The sequence below is a fragment of the Durio zibethinus genome, chromosome 8, assembly GCF_047325235.1.
Source record: "Durio zibethinus cultivar Kanyao isolate XHJ-2024 chromosome 8, ASM4732523v1, whole genome shotgun sequence".
NCBI classification, from domain to species: domain Eukaryota; kingdom Viridiplantae; phylum Streptophyta; class Magnoliopsida; order Malvales; family Malvaceae; genus Durio; species Durio zibethinus.
The window spans coordinates 23635254-23656606 of NC_143169.1; the positions used below are offsets into that span (position 1 = coordinate 23635254).

The window sequence follows — 21353 nt, forward strand, 5'->3', positions numbered from 1 at the left end:
CATTGTTTGAGTTTTAGGAGGAAATAATTATTGGAAAGTATTGATTTTTTTTTTTTAGTTTTTTTATTGATGGATTGGAGTTTTTATCTTAATTAAAGTATTGAAGGCCAACTTTGACTCATAGAAAATGAAAATGCAAAGAAATGAATTTTCAAAAAATGCTTTTTCATTTCTTGATCAATAGCCATACGTTTTTAGCTTGCATACGACATTTGATAACTTTCCTGCATCTCAATTCTAAGGTTATGGTCATGTGCTTCTCCAATTGGTGAGGGAATGTCTTCAGGTTCTCTTCTTGGTTTAACCCATCTGCCATGTTCATTACAAACCAATCCTTTGTTAGCCAATTGGTACCAGCAGCTAGGGATTCTTAGTTCATCCACCAAAATATCACATGCCTTATTCACCAAGCTAACATCCCTACGAGCATTAGATCGAAATGTAGAGTCTGTGCTGAGGAACCCATCGACAAGGTGAAGGTATGTCTCAAGGCTATGAAATCCCAAGGGATTGAATCCACGCTTGAGGTAAGGTGATGAACTAACATCCAGCCTCAATTCAGCTCCAACATGTGTATAAACCCATTCCAATGTTCCTGTTATATCATCAAACCGTTGTAAACTCTCATTGAAAACAATCCCTGGCATTCTAGGGACTAAATCTTGCTTAACTACCACTCTCAAAGCTTTAACTCCTAATTCATCCAGCTCGTCCCGGAAGGCACTGTTGCCAACTCTAGGTGCACCGAAGGAAATCACACTAACATGAAGGCCTGGAAGATCGGTTGCAGCTTCATAGGCATTGAGCAGAGCCAATGCACCACCCAAGCTATGCCCGGTTATTGTTAAACTTACTTCTTCACCGTTTCCTTGGTAGAATTGCACCAGCTTTATCACTTCTTTCATGACTTGCTCCGAAGCACTTGACTTGTTGTATCTTGAGGATTCATTCTTGGAAGTGTAAATGCTAAGAAACCCATGTTCAACTTTGGCATCTCCAACCCCTATTGGTTCCAAGTTCCTTTGAAAATCCTCATACCACTCGGATGGTGCCACCGTTCCCCGCCAGGCCACCACAATATCTCTCCGTCCGATCCTATGGGTCTCCTCATCGTCGCTAACCGCCACGTAACCCATCCAGTTGGAATGTTTGCTCCACGTGTCCATCAAGTGTGACCTCTCCAGCCACTGTGGCATTTCAACATGTGACATAGCATAGATGTACTTGGTCACCTTATAACCATTTTTACCAAGGCCTACTTTCTCAAAAAGCTTGTTACGATTGTACCTGCAGCTTCCGCAATACTCCGAAAAGGAATCAAAGTCAAAAGCATCATATGTTGCTTGAGCAAACTCTCCATACTTGACAATTTCTCGCCGCAGCCAAGGGTGAAGTGGGTCTAAAAGACTGTCCCAATCCATAGAACCATGAATATCACGCCATTTATCAGCAACCAACTCCTTGGGAGAAGTTGTTGGGGTATTATGTTTCTCTTCATCAATCAAATCCCAGCTGGAAAGTTGAAGATTTTTCCTTGAAGAAGGGGGTTCGATATGGAGGTGAAGAAGGTTTGATAGTGATTCAGCCAGACGTCGAGCACCCCTATTCGATGTCTTATTAGTTTTCGGGAGATCAAAAACAACTTCCTGATGGCCATGGATGGCAGAAATCCGGTTAACACCGGTGCTGAGAGTGGTTGGAAGATGGTTATGGATCATTGTTGACAAGGCCATGATTGATGATATAATACAAGAATTGGTAGCAAAATCTTTTGGTTTGGCCAGCAAATGACCAGGAAATGCTAGGGGAGTTTGATCCTTGCGGAGACCAAGGTTTGCAAAGTGCAAGAGGAATTGTATAATAGGAGGAGATATATGTAAGGCAAGGTTTCAATATGAAAACATCGGATTTCCGAGAATACGTGGGAGACTAAAACAACGTGATCCGTACATTGTAGACTCACTCTCTTTGATCAGAACTTGACATATTAAAATGTTGACTAGAATTGTTTATTTGGACTAAGGGGCCTATGGCTAACAATTTATTGGAGGAAAAGTTTAGGCAGAAGGAACACAGAAACAGCAAAGAAGTAGAAGTTGACATTCAACGCGTAATGTTGGTTTTTCAGTTTCTTGTATATGATTTGGAAGTTAAAATAATTCCATTTCACACATTTCTCATTCATTGTTTAACTATTAATTGATATTAGCACCTTAATCAAATAGTGATGAAGCAGAAAGAGTGTAGATAGCTAGTTGTAATTGTCTTTAAGCTTCGAGTTAGCGTCTGATTACCCCAACGGGACCCGCAGTTAGGTTATTGAAAGTGACTGTACATGGTTTTTAGACAAGTATTGCCGTCCATTACCATCATTAAGAAGCAAGGTGGGGTACGTACTTGCCATTGATTACCTCAGATGGCATTATGTTTCACATGTGAGTTATCAAAGTAGGATCAATTATTCAAAAAATTGGATCGATCCCACCTTCTAACGTTGGACACCTTGACTCTAATAACGATGCCTTCGAGAAAAGTCGTGTGACCTGCCCTGGCCCTTGGTCGGTTTCTTCCTTGTTGCACCTTGGCCAACATATCCGGTAAAAGTACTTGAAGAATGCTTTCTATATATTCTCACCTTAAATTGTAAAGTATTAATAAGTGAAGCAATAAAAAGCTGATAAATGAAAAAGTTTTTTATGGCTGAAGCAATAAAAAGGCTGAAAAATGAATAAGTTTTTGATGGCTGATTATATATATATATTCTGTTTTTTAATATATGATCTAGATTCATGGTAAATGATGGTATAAAAGTCCCTAGCTGCTTCTATCTCTGCATTCCGATATCGTTTGGGTAGAGAAACGAGCAAAATACCATTGTTAAAGAGGAAGGAAGAGTAGCATATATGGTCAAATTAAGATGATTTATTATAATTATAACAACGTTAATAACGACGTCCCAGGAAACATCGGCTGCTTCATCAGACAGCTTCTCAATAAAATCCAAATGTCGTTCTTTCTTTTTAGGGAGGAAAAAATCCAAATGTCCCCTTCGACCAGTTAGGTACCAAAAAGCCTTGTGATCAATGGCGCTAGAAGCTAACCAGAGCAGTGAGGCTCGGTAGAATAGGCCATGATCCATTCCAAGTAGTCCATGCAGTAGCTATATATGAGAAGAGGAGGAGACATGGCACCAGCCCCCAAGAATGCATAAGCAGAATAAATTCCAAGTCTCAGTAGTTCATGAATGTGCCCGACAGACACATTTTTTGGCATAAAATTAAATAATAATAACAAGTACAACGGTTCTTTATATGATTAGCTGAAGATAAATTATTGGATGAACGATGTCATACCAACGGCCGATGTTTCACGTATAATTATTAATTTCGTTTCGATATCGATCAATGCGTTTTTATTATATCAAAATATAATATATTTAAAAATAATTTTTTTAGTATAAAATTAAATAATAAGAATATAATATTAACAAGTACAATTGTACTTTATATGATTAATTGAAGATAAATTATTAGATGAATGATCTCATACCCATGAATGATGTTACATGCATATTTATATTAAAATACAATATATTTAAAAATAGTTTTTTTATCGAATTCATATCAAATTTGACATTAAATAATATTAATTATTTTCATTAATTTTAATTTATTTCAATAAATTTTGATAAAATAATATATTTTGACCTATACGTAAATGTAAAATATAATTTGTAATCTTTAAGTTATTTTTTGTTCTTTAATTATTTTTAACTTAATAAAAATAAAATTAACAAAATAATCCTTAAAATTTAAGTTTCTTTATTTTGTATTTTAATTTTTTTACTTTATTTTTTCAAATCAATATTTATAAATATTTCTTTTTTTTGTGAAAACAATTATTATGCTTTTATAAAATTTAACAATCATAAAACCTTAGATTAATTTTTTTTTATCTTTTTGTTTTTATCTTAATATTTATATGAAAAATACTTATTTAAATATCATATAATCAAATTAAGTATATAAAAATATTACAAAAAATTTATGATACTAATTTTTATGCTTTTAAAATTATTTATTTGATTTTTGAATATACTACATATTTATCTTATAAATTATTAATAATATTATAATATACAAATTCATATATATTTATAAATATATTTGTACAAAATTAAAAAATCTAAAATAATATATTGAAACAATCACTACCGGTATATATCATATTTTTTAAAAAAGCCAAAATATTATCTGGTACGGGTATTAACAGTGAAAATCACCATGATTGAGCTAAATCCCACGTTTCTTGGGCTTTAGTGGAACAAATGGTTGGTAATTGGACATAAGAAGAGAAGAAGAAAAGCCGTCTTACCAAGCTAATTGGCAGCTACACGCTAACTTCGTTTTCAATTATCTGGCTGTTAAAGATATTGTTATTCAGATTACAGGAAGATTGAAAGTGGATTAAAAAAAAAAAAGGTCAAAGAAACCAAAACTACGAACTTGGAAGGCTTGCTACCAAGCGCTCCATCGACTTGAATATCATAACGCATATAAGAATATATAATCTACAATTGGCCCTGTTCTTCCAATTCAAGTCAATGACGTACTTATCAGATGTGACAGATTAAGGGGAATAATCTGTATCTTGTTACAGAAAGCTGTAACTCAACACTTAAAACCCTCTAGAGCTCACTTCATAGGACAAAAATGGGGGAGAAAAGTTGAGGAAGGCAAGATGGACGTGGATAAAATCACTTTAAAGAAAGCAAGAGCTACCTGTTGTCATCTGAAGTTACAGCAACGTACCTGACCTCTCGAAAGCTTGTCCCAAAGACAAATCATCTGCCTTGGGGATTGGTAATGTGCAGTATAATAATCTACGATGCATCCATATTGACAGAACTTCCAGTTGTGGGAATATTGGACAGTCGTGGACCTGTTAAATTGTTCAACCCACATTCCCATACTCACATCTTCCATCTTGAAAAGCTGTCAATAAATAAAACAAGGAAGTCGAATCCGATCAAACTGATGAGGCAGATAGGAAGACAACAAAGATATTTTCAAAACCAAAAGAGACTAGATAGGAAGAAAAGGGGAATTAAAATAAAATACTTGTAAATTTTTTCTAGAAAAGGAAAGAAGCAGATAATCTGCAGAGAAAGTGGAGTCAATAAGAAATTTTTTTTTTAATAACTAACCCTCAATTTTCGATTGCCATGTTGGGTGACAATAAATTGGGCAACATCACTGGAAATGATATATCCAGGTCCATTGGCATAGGGAGGATAAACTTCTTCTGGCCACTCCTGTTAAATCAGACAATAATCCTTGAGAAATAGGTTGGCATTAAGAAATTCTCAGCAATTAATTTAATTCTTGAAGCAAGAGATCCAAGCCAAAGAGTTTATTTACTTTCAAATACTTAGAATGCTTCTAACACAACAAAGTTGAAGGTAAAGAAATTTTAGAACTAGTCAAATAGATAAGTAATTAAATGCTTAATCACGTAAATATGAGATTAGAAAGACCACAGCAAAGAACATCAATTTGCAGCTTCTTATGTTTACACACCAGCATTAACAGTTTCAGAGTTCAGACAACTTTGCATTTTGCAGCTGAAAATTGGAAATGGAATGAAAGTGAACATGGCCTTTTAAAATGGAGAAGACACATAATGATGGAAAATCACAAAAAGTACAAATATATATATATATATATATATGCATACCTCAAAAGTGACAGCCCATTTTCCATTTCTCAAAGGACGATGCAGGAGGTTGAGATTGCCCATATAAAGTGACCTTTTGGGCGAGATGCCATCAATTTCTTTCAAGACAGTATCAACTCTGACAAATGTGTCATCATCACATTTCATGATGTAAGCAGCTGACACATTTTGCACCTGCAAGGAAAAAATTTGGAGAATCAGAATAATCTTTAAAAGAAATTCAACCCAGCAAAACACATAAATCTAGAAAAATGATATTCGTGGACAAGAGTGAATGAATCGGATGACCTTTTAAAGATAGGAAATGAAAGAAGGATAAACCATGAACTCACCCCAAATTCACAAATTGCAATAGTTTTAAGAACGACAAGCTCATAGCGGTCCATAAATGGCAAAATCACAATATCACCAAAATAACCTGCCTCTTTCTTCAGCTCTGCGTTCACCTCCTTCCTCGGATTCTGCAATTTATTATAAATGAGTCGAGACAAAAATATTCAAACAAACAATGTACACTCAATGGCTAGAGACGAATGTCTCAAAAAAGGACAGCTACTTAGGAACCAGAAAGAGTATATGAATAAATAAAAGCCATGCTGGCCAACAGACATACCAACACTTGTTTCCATAATCTCATGTAGATATTAGTGAAACAAATTGAAATTAGCATGCATGATATTCAGGCATTTAACATGATTTTAAATTCTTAAGGGAGTTAAAATTAAGGGAGTTAAAATGAGAGACCTCACCAGTGCAACAAAGAACCTGACCACTACATTTGAAGACTTGATGGCCGAAGATTGCATCCAAGTTTTTCTAACTGCCATGCGTTCTGCAAAGTGATTGGTAGCAGAAAGAACCCCAATAAAAAGTTGAATAGATATCCTAGGCAAAGGATAAGCTTTCCAATTTGGTGACATTTCCAATACTCGTTGAGGAGAGAAACTTGGATGAGAGGTGGGAAGAGAGGTTGCATAAACTGAATGAACATCCACGTCTCCTTTTATGGCCAATCCTGTTGCATCTTCAAGTGAATAACCCTGAAAATACAATTTTGTTTTTATTTTTGCAATCATAGTGTGAGATTTCCAAGGCTATGAACCATGAAAGTTAGATGCCTTGATGGAGATGTTGGAAAGCACAAACATAACTTTTTCTTAAAATTAACCAACATACTGTACGATATGCAAATGAAGTCACATGTCGACCCCCAACATTGATATGATATCCATCAACACCAGCACGCAGAGTCAGGATAAACAGTCTGCCCTCTGCAAATGGAAATGGCCACGTAACTTCTGGTTTCTGTTCCCGTCCGATGAACCGTTTGAACCAAGATGTTGTCTTGGACTCTTTGGAGTTTACAACATCGTTCCGGATCCATTTTTCACATCTTCGATGTCCATCAACTGCCAAAAGTATGGATACTGGATAAATGTCCTTGGAAATTTTCAAAACTCAAACACACAAACAAAAATCGAAGAAATAAATTGAACAAGACCACAAAAATACTACATGAAAGCACTCTCACTGCCACGCAAAATACCATACACGTAACATGTCCCTCCTTCATATTCTTCTAGCATGTAGTCACATGAAAACACAAGCATAACAAAGTGCTTCAACTGGAAATAACTTCCCCTAAATTACCAGCTTACAAGCCTTCTTCTAATGCTCCTAGCGAGCATAATCTTCCTTAAAGCAATTAAGCAAAAACCAGAAATCTTTCTAAACAATTCCAGCCTGTTTTCATTGATATATTAAAGGAATTGAATAAATCCAATAGACCGATAGAATTCCAAAATTACTGTAATGTTCTAGTTTCTTGACATTTTAGTCACAAATTTATTTATCATCTCATTTTCCAACAAAAAATTGGCATAACAGGTTATTTCCAAACAGTTATAAACTTGGTAATTTTTTTTTATTCCCCCAAGGACAAATGTATGACAAATTTAACTATTTAAGAGGAAAAATAAACAAGGAGAAAAAAACTGAAAACTATTGATGCTTGATAAAATTTTACCGAGCATGTCTTCATCATCCTTGGATGGTAAACCATCACATCTTTGAGCCGTACCCCATTGCATTCTATAGCATGTGTTGTGCTCAATGACTGGCCCATGGCTCCAATCTCCTTTCAATCGAGGATTTAAATGTAAAATTTTTGGCGGATCCTCCCCATCCACAGATTTCAACCCTTGCAATTCAACCATAAACTGTGAAACCATCACTAGGCCATCTCCAAACCTCAATTTGGCAAGCTGGGGTACAAACTCCTGATGGGCATATCGAGGTGTTCCAACAACAGTAATTGAAGAACCCGCTTTAAGACCACATGGAAGGAACATCAGCCTGTCTCGTCTTGCCAAATCTTCTCCACTTACAGACAACCATGAAGGACAGGACTCAGGCTTCCCTTCAAACAAAGAACTCTGTTCGATATCCTTTCCATCAAACTTATCCACTTCTTCCCATGCCTTTAATCCCAATGTCCAAGCCTCATCCGCCATTCTCTCAAGCACTGACAATTCACTAGTTTTATTCATTCGCCCCATAATCTCACCGGTTATTCGACCATATGGATGCTGAAGTGGCTTTATAGGCTGTACTACACCTTTCTCTTCCTCCAAAGGTTCCTTACTAGGCCTCAAAGGCACATCCTGGTTTAGATTATCCTCTAATTTCCGGTGAAACGCATCTTTGTAAACAGAATTAACCAATGGTTTACTCAAATCCGCATCATTAACATCCCCACCCACTTTCCCACCCAATCCACCATAGCTATCATCTCCACTCAAAATTGCTGCTATCTCCAAAAAATGTGGAAACTTAAAAGCTATGAAGATTAAGTATAACCCTCCTATACCCAACAAGAAATTAGACAACTTGAACCTCCTCCCAGTGGAAAGTTCACTTTTTACCCTCTTCATCTTACAATACCAACAAACAAAAGCACACAATAAACTTCATAAAACTCAAAAATAACTAAAACCCATTTCTTTAATCAGGCATGAAACCATCAAAACAAGCAAAATCTAGATTCATCCAGACCTTCAAAATTCACACCTTTATCACCCTATCAACCCAGATCAATAAAGCCCTAATATTTTTCCAAACAAAAAAACAAAAAAAAAAAAAAGAAAACTCAAACATCCTTCCTCCCAATCAGCCAATATCGCAATTAAACAACATTCAGGAACCAAGAGTTGATCCTTTTAACAACGTAGAACCGAAGCTCCTCAACATTTCACCAGCATTCTTGAAATGGGTTCGATCTCAAGCAAGAAGGAAACAAAAACTTAGAGATTAAGGTAAAGAAAAATGTACAATTTTTTAGTTTGTCTCTTAATAGGACTTCGAAAAAAATGCAGAGAAAAGGGAGATGGCTACTGAAATCGTTACGTGGGAAAGAGTGAAACGGAAACTGTTACGGGAAATAAGTAAAAGTTGAAGGACTTGACTGCAAAAAAAATATGGAATCTATTAAAGTGGAAAGCATGTAAGAATTAAAAAATAAAAAGCTTGCCGCGTCAAAGTTTTTTGGGATAATATCATGATAGATTTTTAAGTTTAAGTTATAAAAAAATATTTAATAAAATGATTGAATTTAAAAAAATTTTAACATGTTATTTGAATCATGAATTTAATAATTATTGTAATATTTAATTTTAATATAATTAATTTTAAATAATAAAAAATGATAAAAAATAATTTTTTAATATAATATTATTTAATAGATTTATAATTTAAATATAATATTTAAAAAAAATTTAAATTTAAATATTATATTAAATATTTTATTATAATTTATAATCATTTATAATATTTAGCTTTTTTATCATATAATGTAAAAACAAAAATATTTTTTTTGTATTTTAAGTGGTTGGTGAGAGTTTATTCTTTTGTTGTTATATTATTTTTTGGCAAAATGATATTTTATCTCTTTCTTTTTAAAATTTTTAATGTGTTATTACATTTTTATGATAACAAATATAAGGACTTTAATTTTTTGTTGTATGGAACTAAATTTATACGGAATAAAAAAATTAATTTATGTTAAGGTTATAAGATATTATATATTAAAAAAATTGAAAATTCTTAAAATTAAAAAATATATATATAGAATAGACCAACATATAACTTGAAAAATAAAATAAATATAATTTTATTTATTTTATTAATCTAGTAAACAAAAATACTATTTTACTTTTTTTTATTAATTTTTACAAATAAATGTATTAATTATGATGGACCGGACATTTGATCTTCTAAATAATGGGCTTGGAACAGATGTGGCCTAATTTCCTGCAGGGCTTGGATGGGTTTTGGACCTGATGGACTTGTTGAATATGGGGAATTAAGAATTTAGCGTATTTCAGGACAGCTAGAGAATAGCACTCATTCGAAACTGGGCTACCATTGGTGGAAATCTAAAAATCTTCCAATTCAGAAGTTTTTGTTATTGGGTCTGCTTTGGTTTGGAGGAGTCTGATCTAAGTTTATTAAACTTCTTAATGTGTTGAAACTATAAAAGAAATACTAAATTTCTTTTTTTTTAATTAAAATATCGTAATCTGATAATAACAAAAGAAATTACATATATATGAGATTTAAATTTTAAGCTTTTTAAATATCATTTTTTAATAGTGATTATATAAATTAACGGAATAAATTTTGGATTTGCTTGACTAATTTTTTTTCTTAAAAAGTGTTAGGAATATTTTCAAGTTCAATTAGGCAAATCAGTTTTTTCTTCATTATAGAATATCAGTAAATGATTAAAGATATTTTTAATTTTTGGATTGATTTGATATATTATGCAATCAACTTGATATGCACAGTGTCATATCAACTTCGATACGTCATTATCTTATCACACAGACTACTCACCTTCTACCATGAATAGATGTATTTAGGTACTATAAATCCAATCTAACTTTTTTTTACTTTCTTATTTTCCTTTATTTATAATCTATCTTGTTCCGACCTCTAATTTAAGTGTCAAAGTGCAAATGCAAAGAACATCTACATTTGCTCTTAATCGCTCTCTTGTCTTTCTTGTGATTTTAGAATTTTGACTCTCAACTCAAAACTCAGCACCAACAAAAACATGAAGAGAATCCCCTAAATAGCTTTGACTTCATTTAGATTGATGATGAGATTAATTTCGATAAAATAAATAATAATAATTATTATTATTATAATTACGATTAAAAATTTTATATTAAATGAATTTTATTAAAATTTATATTTAAATTTAATTAGTGATGTGATGAACTCAATTACATCATACCGAAAAGACGATGAAATCCAAACCTATCCTTAGAATATTTGGTGATCAAGTATTTGTTTATTCTTGAGTTCCAAATTGGTTAAAGGTTTAATATTTCTTCTTCCATTTCCCTTCTTCAGCTATGGTATTAACTATTTACAAGCCTATAAAAAAATTACTACTTAATTACATTATTTCCATGAAAAAAAATTAAAAGCACAGAGTCCCATCAGCTTCAGCTCCCCTGTTTCACCTCAAAATTTAAAAAAGAAGAAAAAATGAAACAGCCAAAAATAGTGAATTGAGGCCTTCAAGCATTGATCTGGTCAAAAAGCTGGAAAAAAAAAGTAGAGCAAGTAAGGCAGCCCATACATATGGTTTCTTTCACACACATTTATGGTTTAGGTTATAAACCATTCAATCCCATTTCCTAAGCCATTGATGATTGAATTTGCAGCCCTTTAGTGCAACTTGGAAGATTTTCTATGATTCAAACCAAAAAGCAAACTTATAATAATCTTTTAAATAATATTCAAAACAATACATTTTCTCCTTCAATTCTGAACTGCAAACCACTTCTGATTTTCCCAAACTCAATGTTCAGCCACTTTTTTTATATACAATTCTAATCTTCAAACCTATTTCTGTCCTTTTGTTGACCGAAACACAAAATTCTTAATAGATTTGATAAATTATATTATCGTGAATTTTATATAAAAATTATATATCATAATTCATATTGATATAAAAATATAATATATATTTTTTAATTTTATTAAATTTATTTATAAATTTTACTAAAATTTTAAATTATATTATTTTCATATTTTTTATTTATATTATTTTTGTATTATATTATTATATTATATTTTAAATTATCATTTTTAATTATGAGTATATATTTTAACTTTGTTAAAGATAAAAATTCCTCTTCCTCATGATTAGGAGATAACATCATTTTTTTTTTATGGAGTGTGGCTGAGAATAACAGATGGACCAAATGAAAAAAAAAAAAAGGCATGGCAATAATACTAGGAGTTTAGATACCTTGAAAAGTGGCAGGAAAGGTCCATAAGAATCCCATGCAAAGGAAGTGAAAGGGATCATTAGGGCTAGACCACCATTTCAGACTTAAAAATAAAAAGATTTATCATTTGTAAGCAAGATTTTCACACTTTTCTCCACATTTCAAAGTTTGGGTATGTTTCTTTTTTGGCCCTTGTGACTTCCAGAGGATATGTATACATGCAATTATGCATCAGAAGCTGTCCCCAGCTACCATCTACCTTAATTTATTCCCCACTGTCCCACACTATCTATCTTGATGCCTTTGCAAGATCTTAAAAGTGCTTTACATTATTTCTTATATTTTATGTTATCATTCCTCTATAGAAATCTAGACATTTAATTAAATTTTTATATGAAAAATATCGTAATCGAAAAATAAAAAAATTATAGATATTAAAATTCAAACTTCTATTCTATTGAATATCATCTATCAAATGTAATTTTATAAATTAATTTAATTAAGCTCATGTTTTGATTAATTTTCTTTTAATGCTCATTGTTCTCCATTTAATTAAAAATCTGGACCTGAAGATTATTTTAAACTGACCCATGCTTTTTTTACCTGATTTGATGTAAGTGTTTCGAAAGTGGTCCCTTTGCATAATAAATTAATAATGCATTAATGGATTCTTACTTAAGACTTTAAATATTCTATTATCAAGATCAGAATCAATACATATCCATCAAATATTCTATCCAATTTCACTTAGTAAACAAATCTAGCATTCCCATAAGAGGATGGGAAAAAAAATATAAATAGGCTACCTAATCACTTTGACTATTTTATTTAAAGTGCTTCAGAAGAAATTTATTGTTACATTAAAACATCCACAATGGTTGGTTGGTTCATTTTTCTTTGACCTTTAATTACTTGGCTCCGAAACTGATGAATGATTTAAACGATTTTGAACAGAAGAATGGCATAGACCTTAGAAATTTTATCTACACATTTTCTAGGGCAGGGAGAAAGGGAGAAAAGAGAAAGTTTGACTTTAAAAACACACTTGGATTATTTGTAGTTGTTGGGACAATAGATTTGCCTGGTTGATATAGGAATGATTAGAGGATAAGACTGGTCAGCAAACAGCAGAATTAACACTAATATGGTAATGATTTTACTGTTTTTGGAGACTCTTTGTCACCCAAAACATGATCAAGAAAAGATCCAAGGCATTGTTTGGTCTGCTTTCTTGCTCTCCTTGCCTCCCCCCCAATATGAAATGCCCCCTTGAAAAACAAAAGATAAAGTTCAGATAAAAGCACTATCACAAACATGAAACATCGGGTCAACTCTGTTTGATTCTACGTACATGTTTGTCTCTCTTGCATCGTTTGCCTCTTGTTTAGAGGGGGAGGGGACTTAAACGTGAGAAAACAAAATAGGGTCATTAATCATTATTAATGAACCTTTCAACATCGATTAGTCATGTTGTCATTAAACATTTAAACATGATTAATAACAATGGGCTCCACATTAATTAAACAATCTACTTATGTTGCCCTCTCCTAGTCTCCATTTGTGTCATTTTGTTGTTCAGCTTGTCTCATATGCATATTCAACTCTTTTATTAATAACAATACAAAAAGAAATCTTAGTTGTTAGGGAATTAAGATTACAACGTTGGGATGATTAAGATTTGAGAGATCTTTAAAAATTTGTATTAATCATCAGATTGCGACGTCGATTTCGACCAATCAAAGATATTTGCCTGTTGGTGTGTATGGTGATTAGGGCAACCATGCATGACACATTTTTAAACATTTATCTGTCCAAAATATGTCAGTCTAATCTTTCGCTAGGTTCCAACTTTGGCCATGAGCAACGCCAGGGGTTTTTCTTGGCCCTTGGGTATGCATCAGTTTTCTTCATTAGTACTTCAAACTACATGCTTCTGTCTGACAAGTCAAAAAGCAAATATGGAAAATGGCAAAAAAGCATGAGAAAAACACAAAGAAAACATCCTCAAAACTATTTTAACTGTAAACTACAGTACTTGCTACAGTATCAAAAGCAAAGGTTATTACTTGAACATGAAAATAGGTTTCAAAAGGCAATGTATCCATTTAAGGTTTCAAAAGAAATTTAACCCTACACTAAAACATGAAATCTCTCTTTCTTTTTTTCTTTTTTCCTCCCTGTTAATACATGCATGATTTAAGAAATTTTAAGTGAAAGTAGGGCATGTGTCTAAAAGGGTTGGCATGCTTCAAACAGACTTGAGAGAAAGAAAATGATTGGTTTCTTTTCTTCTTGTCTTCCCTTTATCAACGAATGTATGCTTTCTAGTTTCTAATAAAAGTTGTTCTTTCAGAGAAGGAATGGGTTTCCTCAGCTTGCAGCAGGTGCTGAAGTTACATGTATCTAACATCTTAAACCATATTATTATATGTACAAATAGATGTTAGATGCAATGGCTTGCTTAGGATTAAAGCTAGGCACACTGCCCTAACCTTGTTTGGACTACTAAAATTCCAAATTCCTTTTTAATAATAACTCTCTTTTTTTTTATTTTTTTTTTGTAACAAAAATACCATAATTTGTGAATAAAAAAATTTCTATATATTGAAATTTAAATTTCAAAACTATTGGATATTACTCTGTGTTCACAATAATTTTATTTTTTTGGTTTTGGTTTATGCAAAATTTTAAGTTTTTTTAAGTGGGGGTTTTGATTTCTCTTCATTCTTTGCCATATTAGAGAGCAAGGTTAGGGTTATGTTTAGTATATTTGTTTTTTTTAAGTTCTTAATTTATTCTTAAATCTTTCATCATATTACTTATTTGATTAAAAAAAATTACATACATAATTTTTTTTTTTAACTTATAACTTTTAATTGTCAATTTTGATAATATAACAACAGATACAAGAGCCGATCGACAATGTATATGCCTATCTTTCTATCACCAACATTGCATGTGTCGCATTTTAAGTTGGGCTGAGATAGAAGTAGTCTAACATCGAGCATGGGCTAAAGTTTTCTCAACACACATTCATGACCGGTGATGAAAGTTTGTACATTGTACAGTACTTCCTCCCAAAACCATATTCAAGCCAAGTTATCACAACATAGTAAATGATCCCTTTCTTTTTTGTTAAATGAGGACAGAAGGGGAAGGGCATTTGTGATGAAATGTGGAGCTTGAAATCTTCCTATTAATTTCAAACAATTACTTTTATTCACCCAAAAAAAAAAAAAAAACTCGAGGACATGTATACCAAAAACATGGTTTCAAAGAAAAAGAATTGCGAGAGACGAGCAAAATAAATTCAATACATTTGAATCAAGTATTAGCTTGAGCAAGAGAAAAATGTACTATATTATCGTATAAATTCATTTTGGATTCAAATTATTAAACTTCCATTTGATCAGTAATATTTATTTTTTATTATGATTTTTGATACTAAGATTGAGAATTTTATTGAAACATAAATAATCTAAATTTTATTTAATTTACAATATTAATTTTTAAAATTTTATTTAGATAATAAATAAAAAATTTTAACTTTGAAACGATATAATAATGCAATAATTTTTTTTATATGATATAAAATGAAGCATAAGTGTATTAATGTCTGATGGTTCAAACTTCAAACAGTAAGAAGGTTCATTTTTTTAAAATAAAATTTTGATTTCGAGTATTATGAATAAAAAAATTAAATTTAAAATAATTTATTTTTTTATAAAATTTAATTTAATTTAATTATAAATTAATTAAAATTTAAAGTGATTATAATACCGAGAATCGAGGCAAAAAAAATTTAAAGCATAAGTGGCTAACATATACGAATCGATTTTTTATATAAAAAATACGATAAATCTAAATGATTAAATAAGATATGATAGAAAAAAGGATTTTAATTATTTTTTGAATGGGACCGACTTGTCCAAATTGGAGCCTACGTGCAAGAAATGTTGAAGAGACAATGGTGGTTGCTTTAAAGTTTTTTCTTCCCATCACTTTGAAATTTGAAATCGAATGACAGTAGCATTTGATATTTTTTTAATTAGAAGAACATGGTAAGAGCGGAGCCGTTAACTAAGGAGAGGCTAGAGCCGGGAAGCCGGGAAATTTGGGGGTCGCTTCAAAGAGGGGGAGATGGGACCACCAAATCTAGAGAGCAGAAATGGCTGGACCCCACAAATCTAAGCGGTGATCTCTTGCTTTTTTGACATCTATCGCTTTTTCTTCTCTCTCTAACCTTTTTTATTAAAAGAAAGATGGCGAGAAAAAATAATATAGCCACGCGCAAAACGTTGGAAACAATTATTAGGTAAAAAAAAATTTAATTTATAATGTTCGATTTAATTCGAATTAATTTTTTAATTAATTTAAATTAATTTTAAATATTAAATATATATTAAATTTAAATCAAATTTTAAATTAATATATAAAAATATAATTTATATAAATTATATATTTTTTTAATTTATATATATTTTAATTTTTTAAATAAAAATAATAATTTTATATCAAATTTTATTTAAATATATTAAAATAATATATAAAAATTAAAAATTAATAAATCGAACCGAACCGATAAAATTTAATTTAATTTAAACCAATAAAAATTTTATTTAAATTTTTATCAAATTTTAAAATTTTATAATATTATATAATAGTTAAAAAAAATTGAATCAAATTTAACTTAATATGAATCATTATCATCATAATAATTATGATATTTAAAAAAATCTTAAATTATCAAAATATTTGATGACTAATTTATATATTTTATTTTTATTTATTTATACTTATTTATTAAATTTATCAAATGATAATAAAATAATATTTTATAATTTATTAATTGAATTAATATTATAAATATTTTTAAATTACAATAAAAAATTTAAAATGATATTTAAACATTAAAATTTTTTAATATTATATTTAAATTATAAATTTATTAATTAATATATTATTTAATATTAACATAATAATTTTAAAAGATAAATATGATAAGTAAATAATTTTTAAAATATTATATTAGTTAATAAATTTATAATTCAAGTATTATATTAAAAAAATTTTAAATTTTAATATTATATTAATTTTTTATAATTTAAAAATTAAAATGAAGGAATTAACAAATTAGCCACCTTATATAATTGGTTGGTACTCAAAGAATCCACTTTGAAGGTGTTCCATCCACTTTAATTTTATTTATTTTATTTTTATAAAATAGACATAATTCATAAAAGAAAAAAAGAAGAGGTTTTGATTTCAAATTAAAATCTCTGTATTTTTTTTTTAATAGCTTATTAATTATTAGATAAAAAAACTAAGAAAATAAGAACACTTTAATTTTATTTTCGACCTACTGTTTCTTACATATTTTTGTTGAAATGAAATTTAATTTATTTCAATTATTGGTAATTGGTGATGTTTTTGGCCTCCATGAGCATGGAATTTACGATGGCTGCCATGAGTCGATGTTAACGGGTGAATCGTGATGGAGACGTAAAATATCTTTGCCGACTTTTTTGAAAATAATAAAATAATAATCTAACCTGAATAAAGTTGGAAAAAAAAAAGTTCGATATGGCCGAACTTTTTTCATATTCCGCTGCGTTTTGATTCCTTTGGTAAAATTAATTTCAATGAGGTCACATAAAATAATAAATGTGAAATTAATTAATATAATTAAATAATTAAATTTAGTGATAAAATATATATTTTTATATAAAAGTAACAATCATATTAAAATAAATTATAATAAAAATATTACAAATAATAGATTAAAATTTATATTTAATAAAAATTTTAAATTATTTAATATTTATAAAATGATTAAAAAACTGAAAATTTATTAAATTATTTTTATGTTAAATAATAATTTTATTAATAAATATTTAAAATTAATAAAAATAATAATGATGTATCAAATAATATTTTTATTTTTATTATTTATGTAGTTATCTATTTTTAGTTAAAATAATAATACAATTTATTTATATAATAATAAATTTTATTTATTTATTTATTGTATTAAATTAAATACTAATAAAATTACTTGATAGTTTTTAAATAAAATTGATAATAAAATAATAAAAATTATTTATATAATAATAAATTATTATTTGCAAAATCTTTAAATTACTTACATGAAAGTTACATTCAAAAAGATTTATTCATTTATTTTTTTCTTTTAAGGTTTCGTTTGGATCGTTAATGAGATAAATTTTAGTAAAATTAAAAATAATGATAAAAATAAAATTAATTATTGTAACAATAAAATAAAAAAGTAGTGATAAGATATATATTTCAATATAAAAATAACGGTGTGATTAAATGAAAAATAACCGTTAAAAATTTTATTGTAAAAGTGTTGATAAATTATTTTTATATGTATATTTTAATGTTATTCATGACATTTATTAAATAATTATTTTTTGGTCAAATATTAATTTATTTTTTAATTATATCAAATTAACAAAATCATTTCAATATTTTAAAATAAAATTTTAAAATGTAAAAAAAAAATCTTAAAATTATAAGGCAAAAATGAAAAAAAAAAAAAAGAATTAAAAGGATAAAATTGAAAGAAACGATGCGATGAGATTACATAATTTTCACTAACACTAATTCGAGATCCAAATCAACCATCAAACATTGCATAAAAATTGATCACTCATTGAAAACATGACACACTTTTTTATGGTAGTATATGTATACATCAAAAAATTATTTTTTTTTTTTTTTTTGTCATTCAAAGAGATAGAACACTACGTAAAGAAAAAAAAATTAAGGTTCGAACCTTAATTTTGATGTCTTGTTTATTATTTATTTTTTATTATTTATATAAGTTTTTCATGCAAAGTGTGGTTCCCACGATTTTTTTTTTTTTTTTATTCCCAATCTACAAAGCGAAGTCACCTTCCATGAATTCCACGATTGGAGTTATATTGGCCCCTAAGTGAATTTATAATTCACCTCTTGTAATTTTCAGTGGACCTTTCCTTTTTTCCTTACCCTAAATTCCATCACCAAAGTTGAAAAAAAAATCTTCAAAGCCCCAAAATATTAATGGTTTATGAAGTTGAACACGTTTCAAGTTTCAACATCATCGATTTTTAACCATAGAATATGACTTAACCTTATCAAATTCATTGTATCTAATATGGTAAAAATGTGGGTCTGAAATTAATTTGCGGGTAAAAATGTCAGTGAAAAAGAGTTAAATAGTAGGGTTATTGTTCTTTCTAAAACAGTACCATATACATATGTTTTGAAAATTATTAAATTTGCGATTTTATTTTTAAATTAAAATATTTTATCAATAATTTAATATTTTAAACTCAATCGAGAGCCTAAACTTAGAAATTCATGTCATATAGGTGGACTCAAACATTCGAGTCACCATGAACAAGTCTAAATCCAAAAAAGTTTTTAGGAATTTTATTAAAAAAAAAAGTGAAATGGCACTGAATTAGTGCTCTCTAATCTTTGAATGTGTAGTAGGAGATGAATTACTTTTTGACTTTACCATGATTCTTATGAAGTAGGGACATGGAAAAGAAAAGTTTCATTTTCTTGGAATCTACTATTCACCAAAAATTTTCCACAAAGAAAGAAAAATGCAAAAAATATATATAAAAAAAGAAAGACTAGTGGCTTTTCCTTTCTTTTTTCTTTTTTTTTTTATACATATATATTCTATTGAAAGGGCTTAAAAACAATAGAATTCAATAAGCCAAATATTAGTTAAAATTTATTTTATTTTATTTTAAATAATTTTTTTATATTTTATATTTTTTAATTTGTATCTTAATAAACTTTTATTTTAAATAAAGCATTTACCCATAAATTATTCAAATAAATTCTTAATCTTTAAATTATACTTCAAAAAATTGCTATAATTAAAAAAACTATTAGGGTTTGAAAGGGACATGGTTTCTACTCCGTTGAATTTGGGGGCTTTTCCACATGCAAATCATAATTCTTGGGCGCTTCATGTTAAAATTAAATATAAGAGTGACTTAGTCAAAATAAGCAAATTTGGTGGCCATAGTGGGATTTAATTATGATACATTAATTCCAAGGAGGTCCAATTTCATTAATGTAACAATTCTTTAAAATCCTAGAATCAAGTCATTAATTTTAATGGAGGAATATATTACAAATCTTCTAGCCTAGGTTCTACTCATGAAACTTGAAAAACCTAGTTCTCCCTTTATACCAAATCTTCCCCAATCCCATATATACCAAAATTTAATCCTTAGCTTTTGCCCTTTGAATCTTTTTTTTTTTCTTTGCTAATTCTTTTATGAAAGTTTGGAAGTGAAAGATTTGAATCAAGAATCTCTTTTCTTAAAAGTATATCTAGTAATTTGAAACATAATATGATAACATGATACAAATAAATTATACGAAGATAGTATGACTTTAAATTTAAAAAAAAAATCATAAATAAGTTTAATAAAGTAAAAAAATTATATTTTATATTTTCATATCAACATGAAATGTGACACATAATTTTCATGAAAAATACGACACGATAATATGAATTATTAGGTACACTTAAAAGAGAGGTATGGCATCTAGTTTAGTTAAAGTTAATTATGTTTTCTATATATTTTTTTTAATCCAATGCAATTTTTAAATAATAGAATAAATTAAAATTTAAAATTGTTCAATGCTACTTTTTAAAAATAATTTTTATATTCGATTGAATTAAATTTTTTCGATTCATTATATATAATTATTATAGGTGAAGTAATCATGAAATTTGAGTTGATTCTACATCTCCACTTAGGGTTCTAGGTAAAGATGAGTATATTCTTACAATACAAATTGGTTGGCTGAAAAATTGCTCTAAACGAGATAAGGTTAGAGAAACAAAAAAGGTAAATCACTAGTAAAGTTAATCAATTCTGTATATGATTTGAAATTCTCAGGCTTTATATATTTGGTGATTACAAAGATATGCCAGCTTATAATCTTGAATAGGATCATATATATTTGAAGTCCTTAGATATTTTTACTTCAAACTACAACTATAAACAAGGAGTAATAAGATAATTAAAACTATCAAGGCGTGTTGATTATCCTTTAAATCAGTTGACATGTTATTAAAATTAATACTTGAAAATTATAAATTCAAGGGAATTTAAACGAGTAATAAGATAACGAATACAAAATTTAATAAATTAATCTTAGTCACATGTTTTTTAGTTGGTACATGCATGTAAGAAAATAATTAAAAAAAAAAGATCAAATTTCTGATAATTTCAAATAAAATAAACATGTATAATTTGGTTTGCTTATTAATTA

The 21353-nt window shown here is 29.0% G+C and overlaps 1 protein-coding gene and 1 pseudogene across 2 annotated transcripts; both read right to left on the bottom strand.

The window, feature by feature from the left end:
* Window positions 1-80: 80 nt before the first annotated feature.
* LOC111278066 (phospholipase A1-Igamma1, chloroplastic pseudogene) lies at window positions 81-2009 on the bottom strand (annotated as a pseudogene). Its single transcript, XR_016344089.1, has one exon. The product of XR_016344089.1 is annotated as a phospholipase A1-Igamma1, chloroplastic pseudogene (transcript).
* Window positions 2010-4382: 2373 nt separating this feature from the next.
* LOC111278070 (hydroxyproline O-galactosyltransferase GALT2-like) lies at window positions 4383-9178 on the bottom strand. Its single transcript, XM_022864506.2, has 7 exons — window positions 7763-9178; window positions 6913-7145; window positions 6486-6776; window positions 6069-6197; window positions 5737-5910; window positions 5207-5314; window positions 4383-4994 (listed from the first exon to the last, which is right to left on the bottom strand). Exons 1-7 carry the CDS (start codon window positions 8667-8669, stop codon window positions 4788-4790), a joined length of 2049 nt encoding a protein of 682 aa, XP_022720241.2. The 5' UTR covers window positions 8670-9178; the 3' UTR covers window positions 4383-4787.
* Between the last annotated feature and the right edge of the window lie 12175 nt (window positions 9179-21353).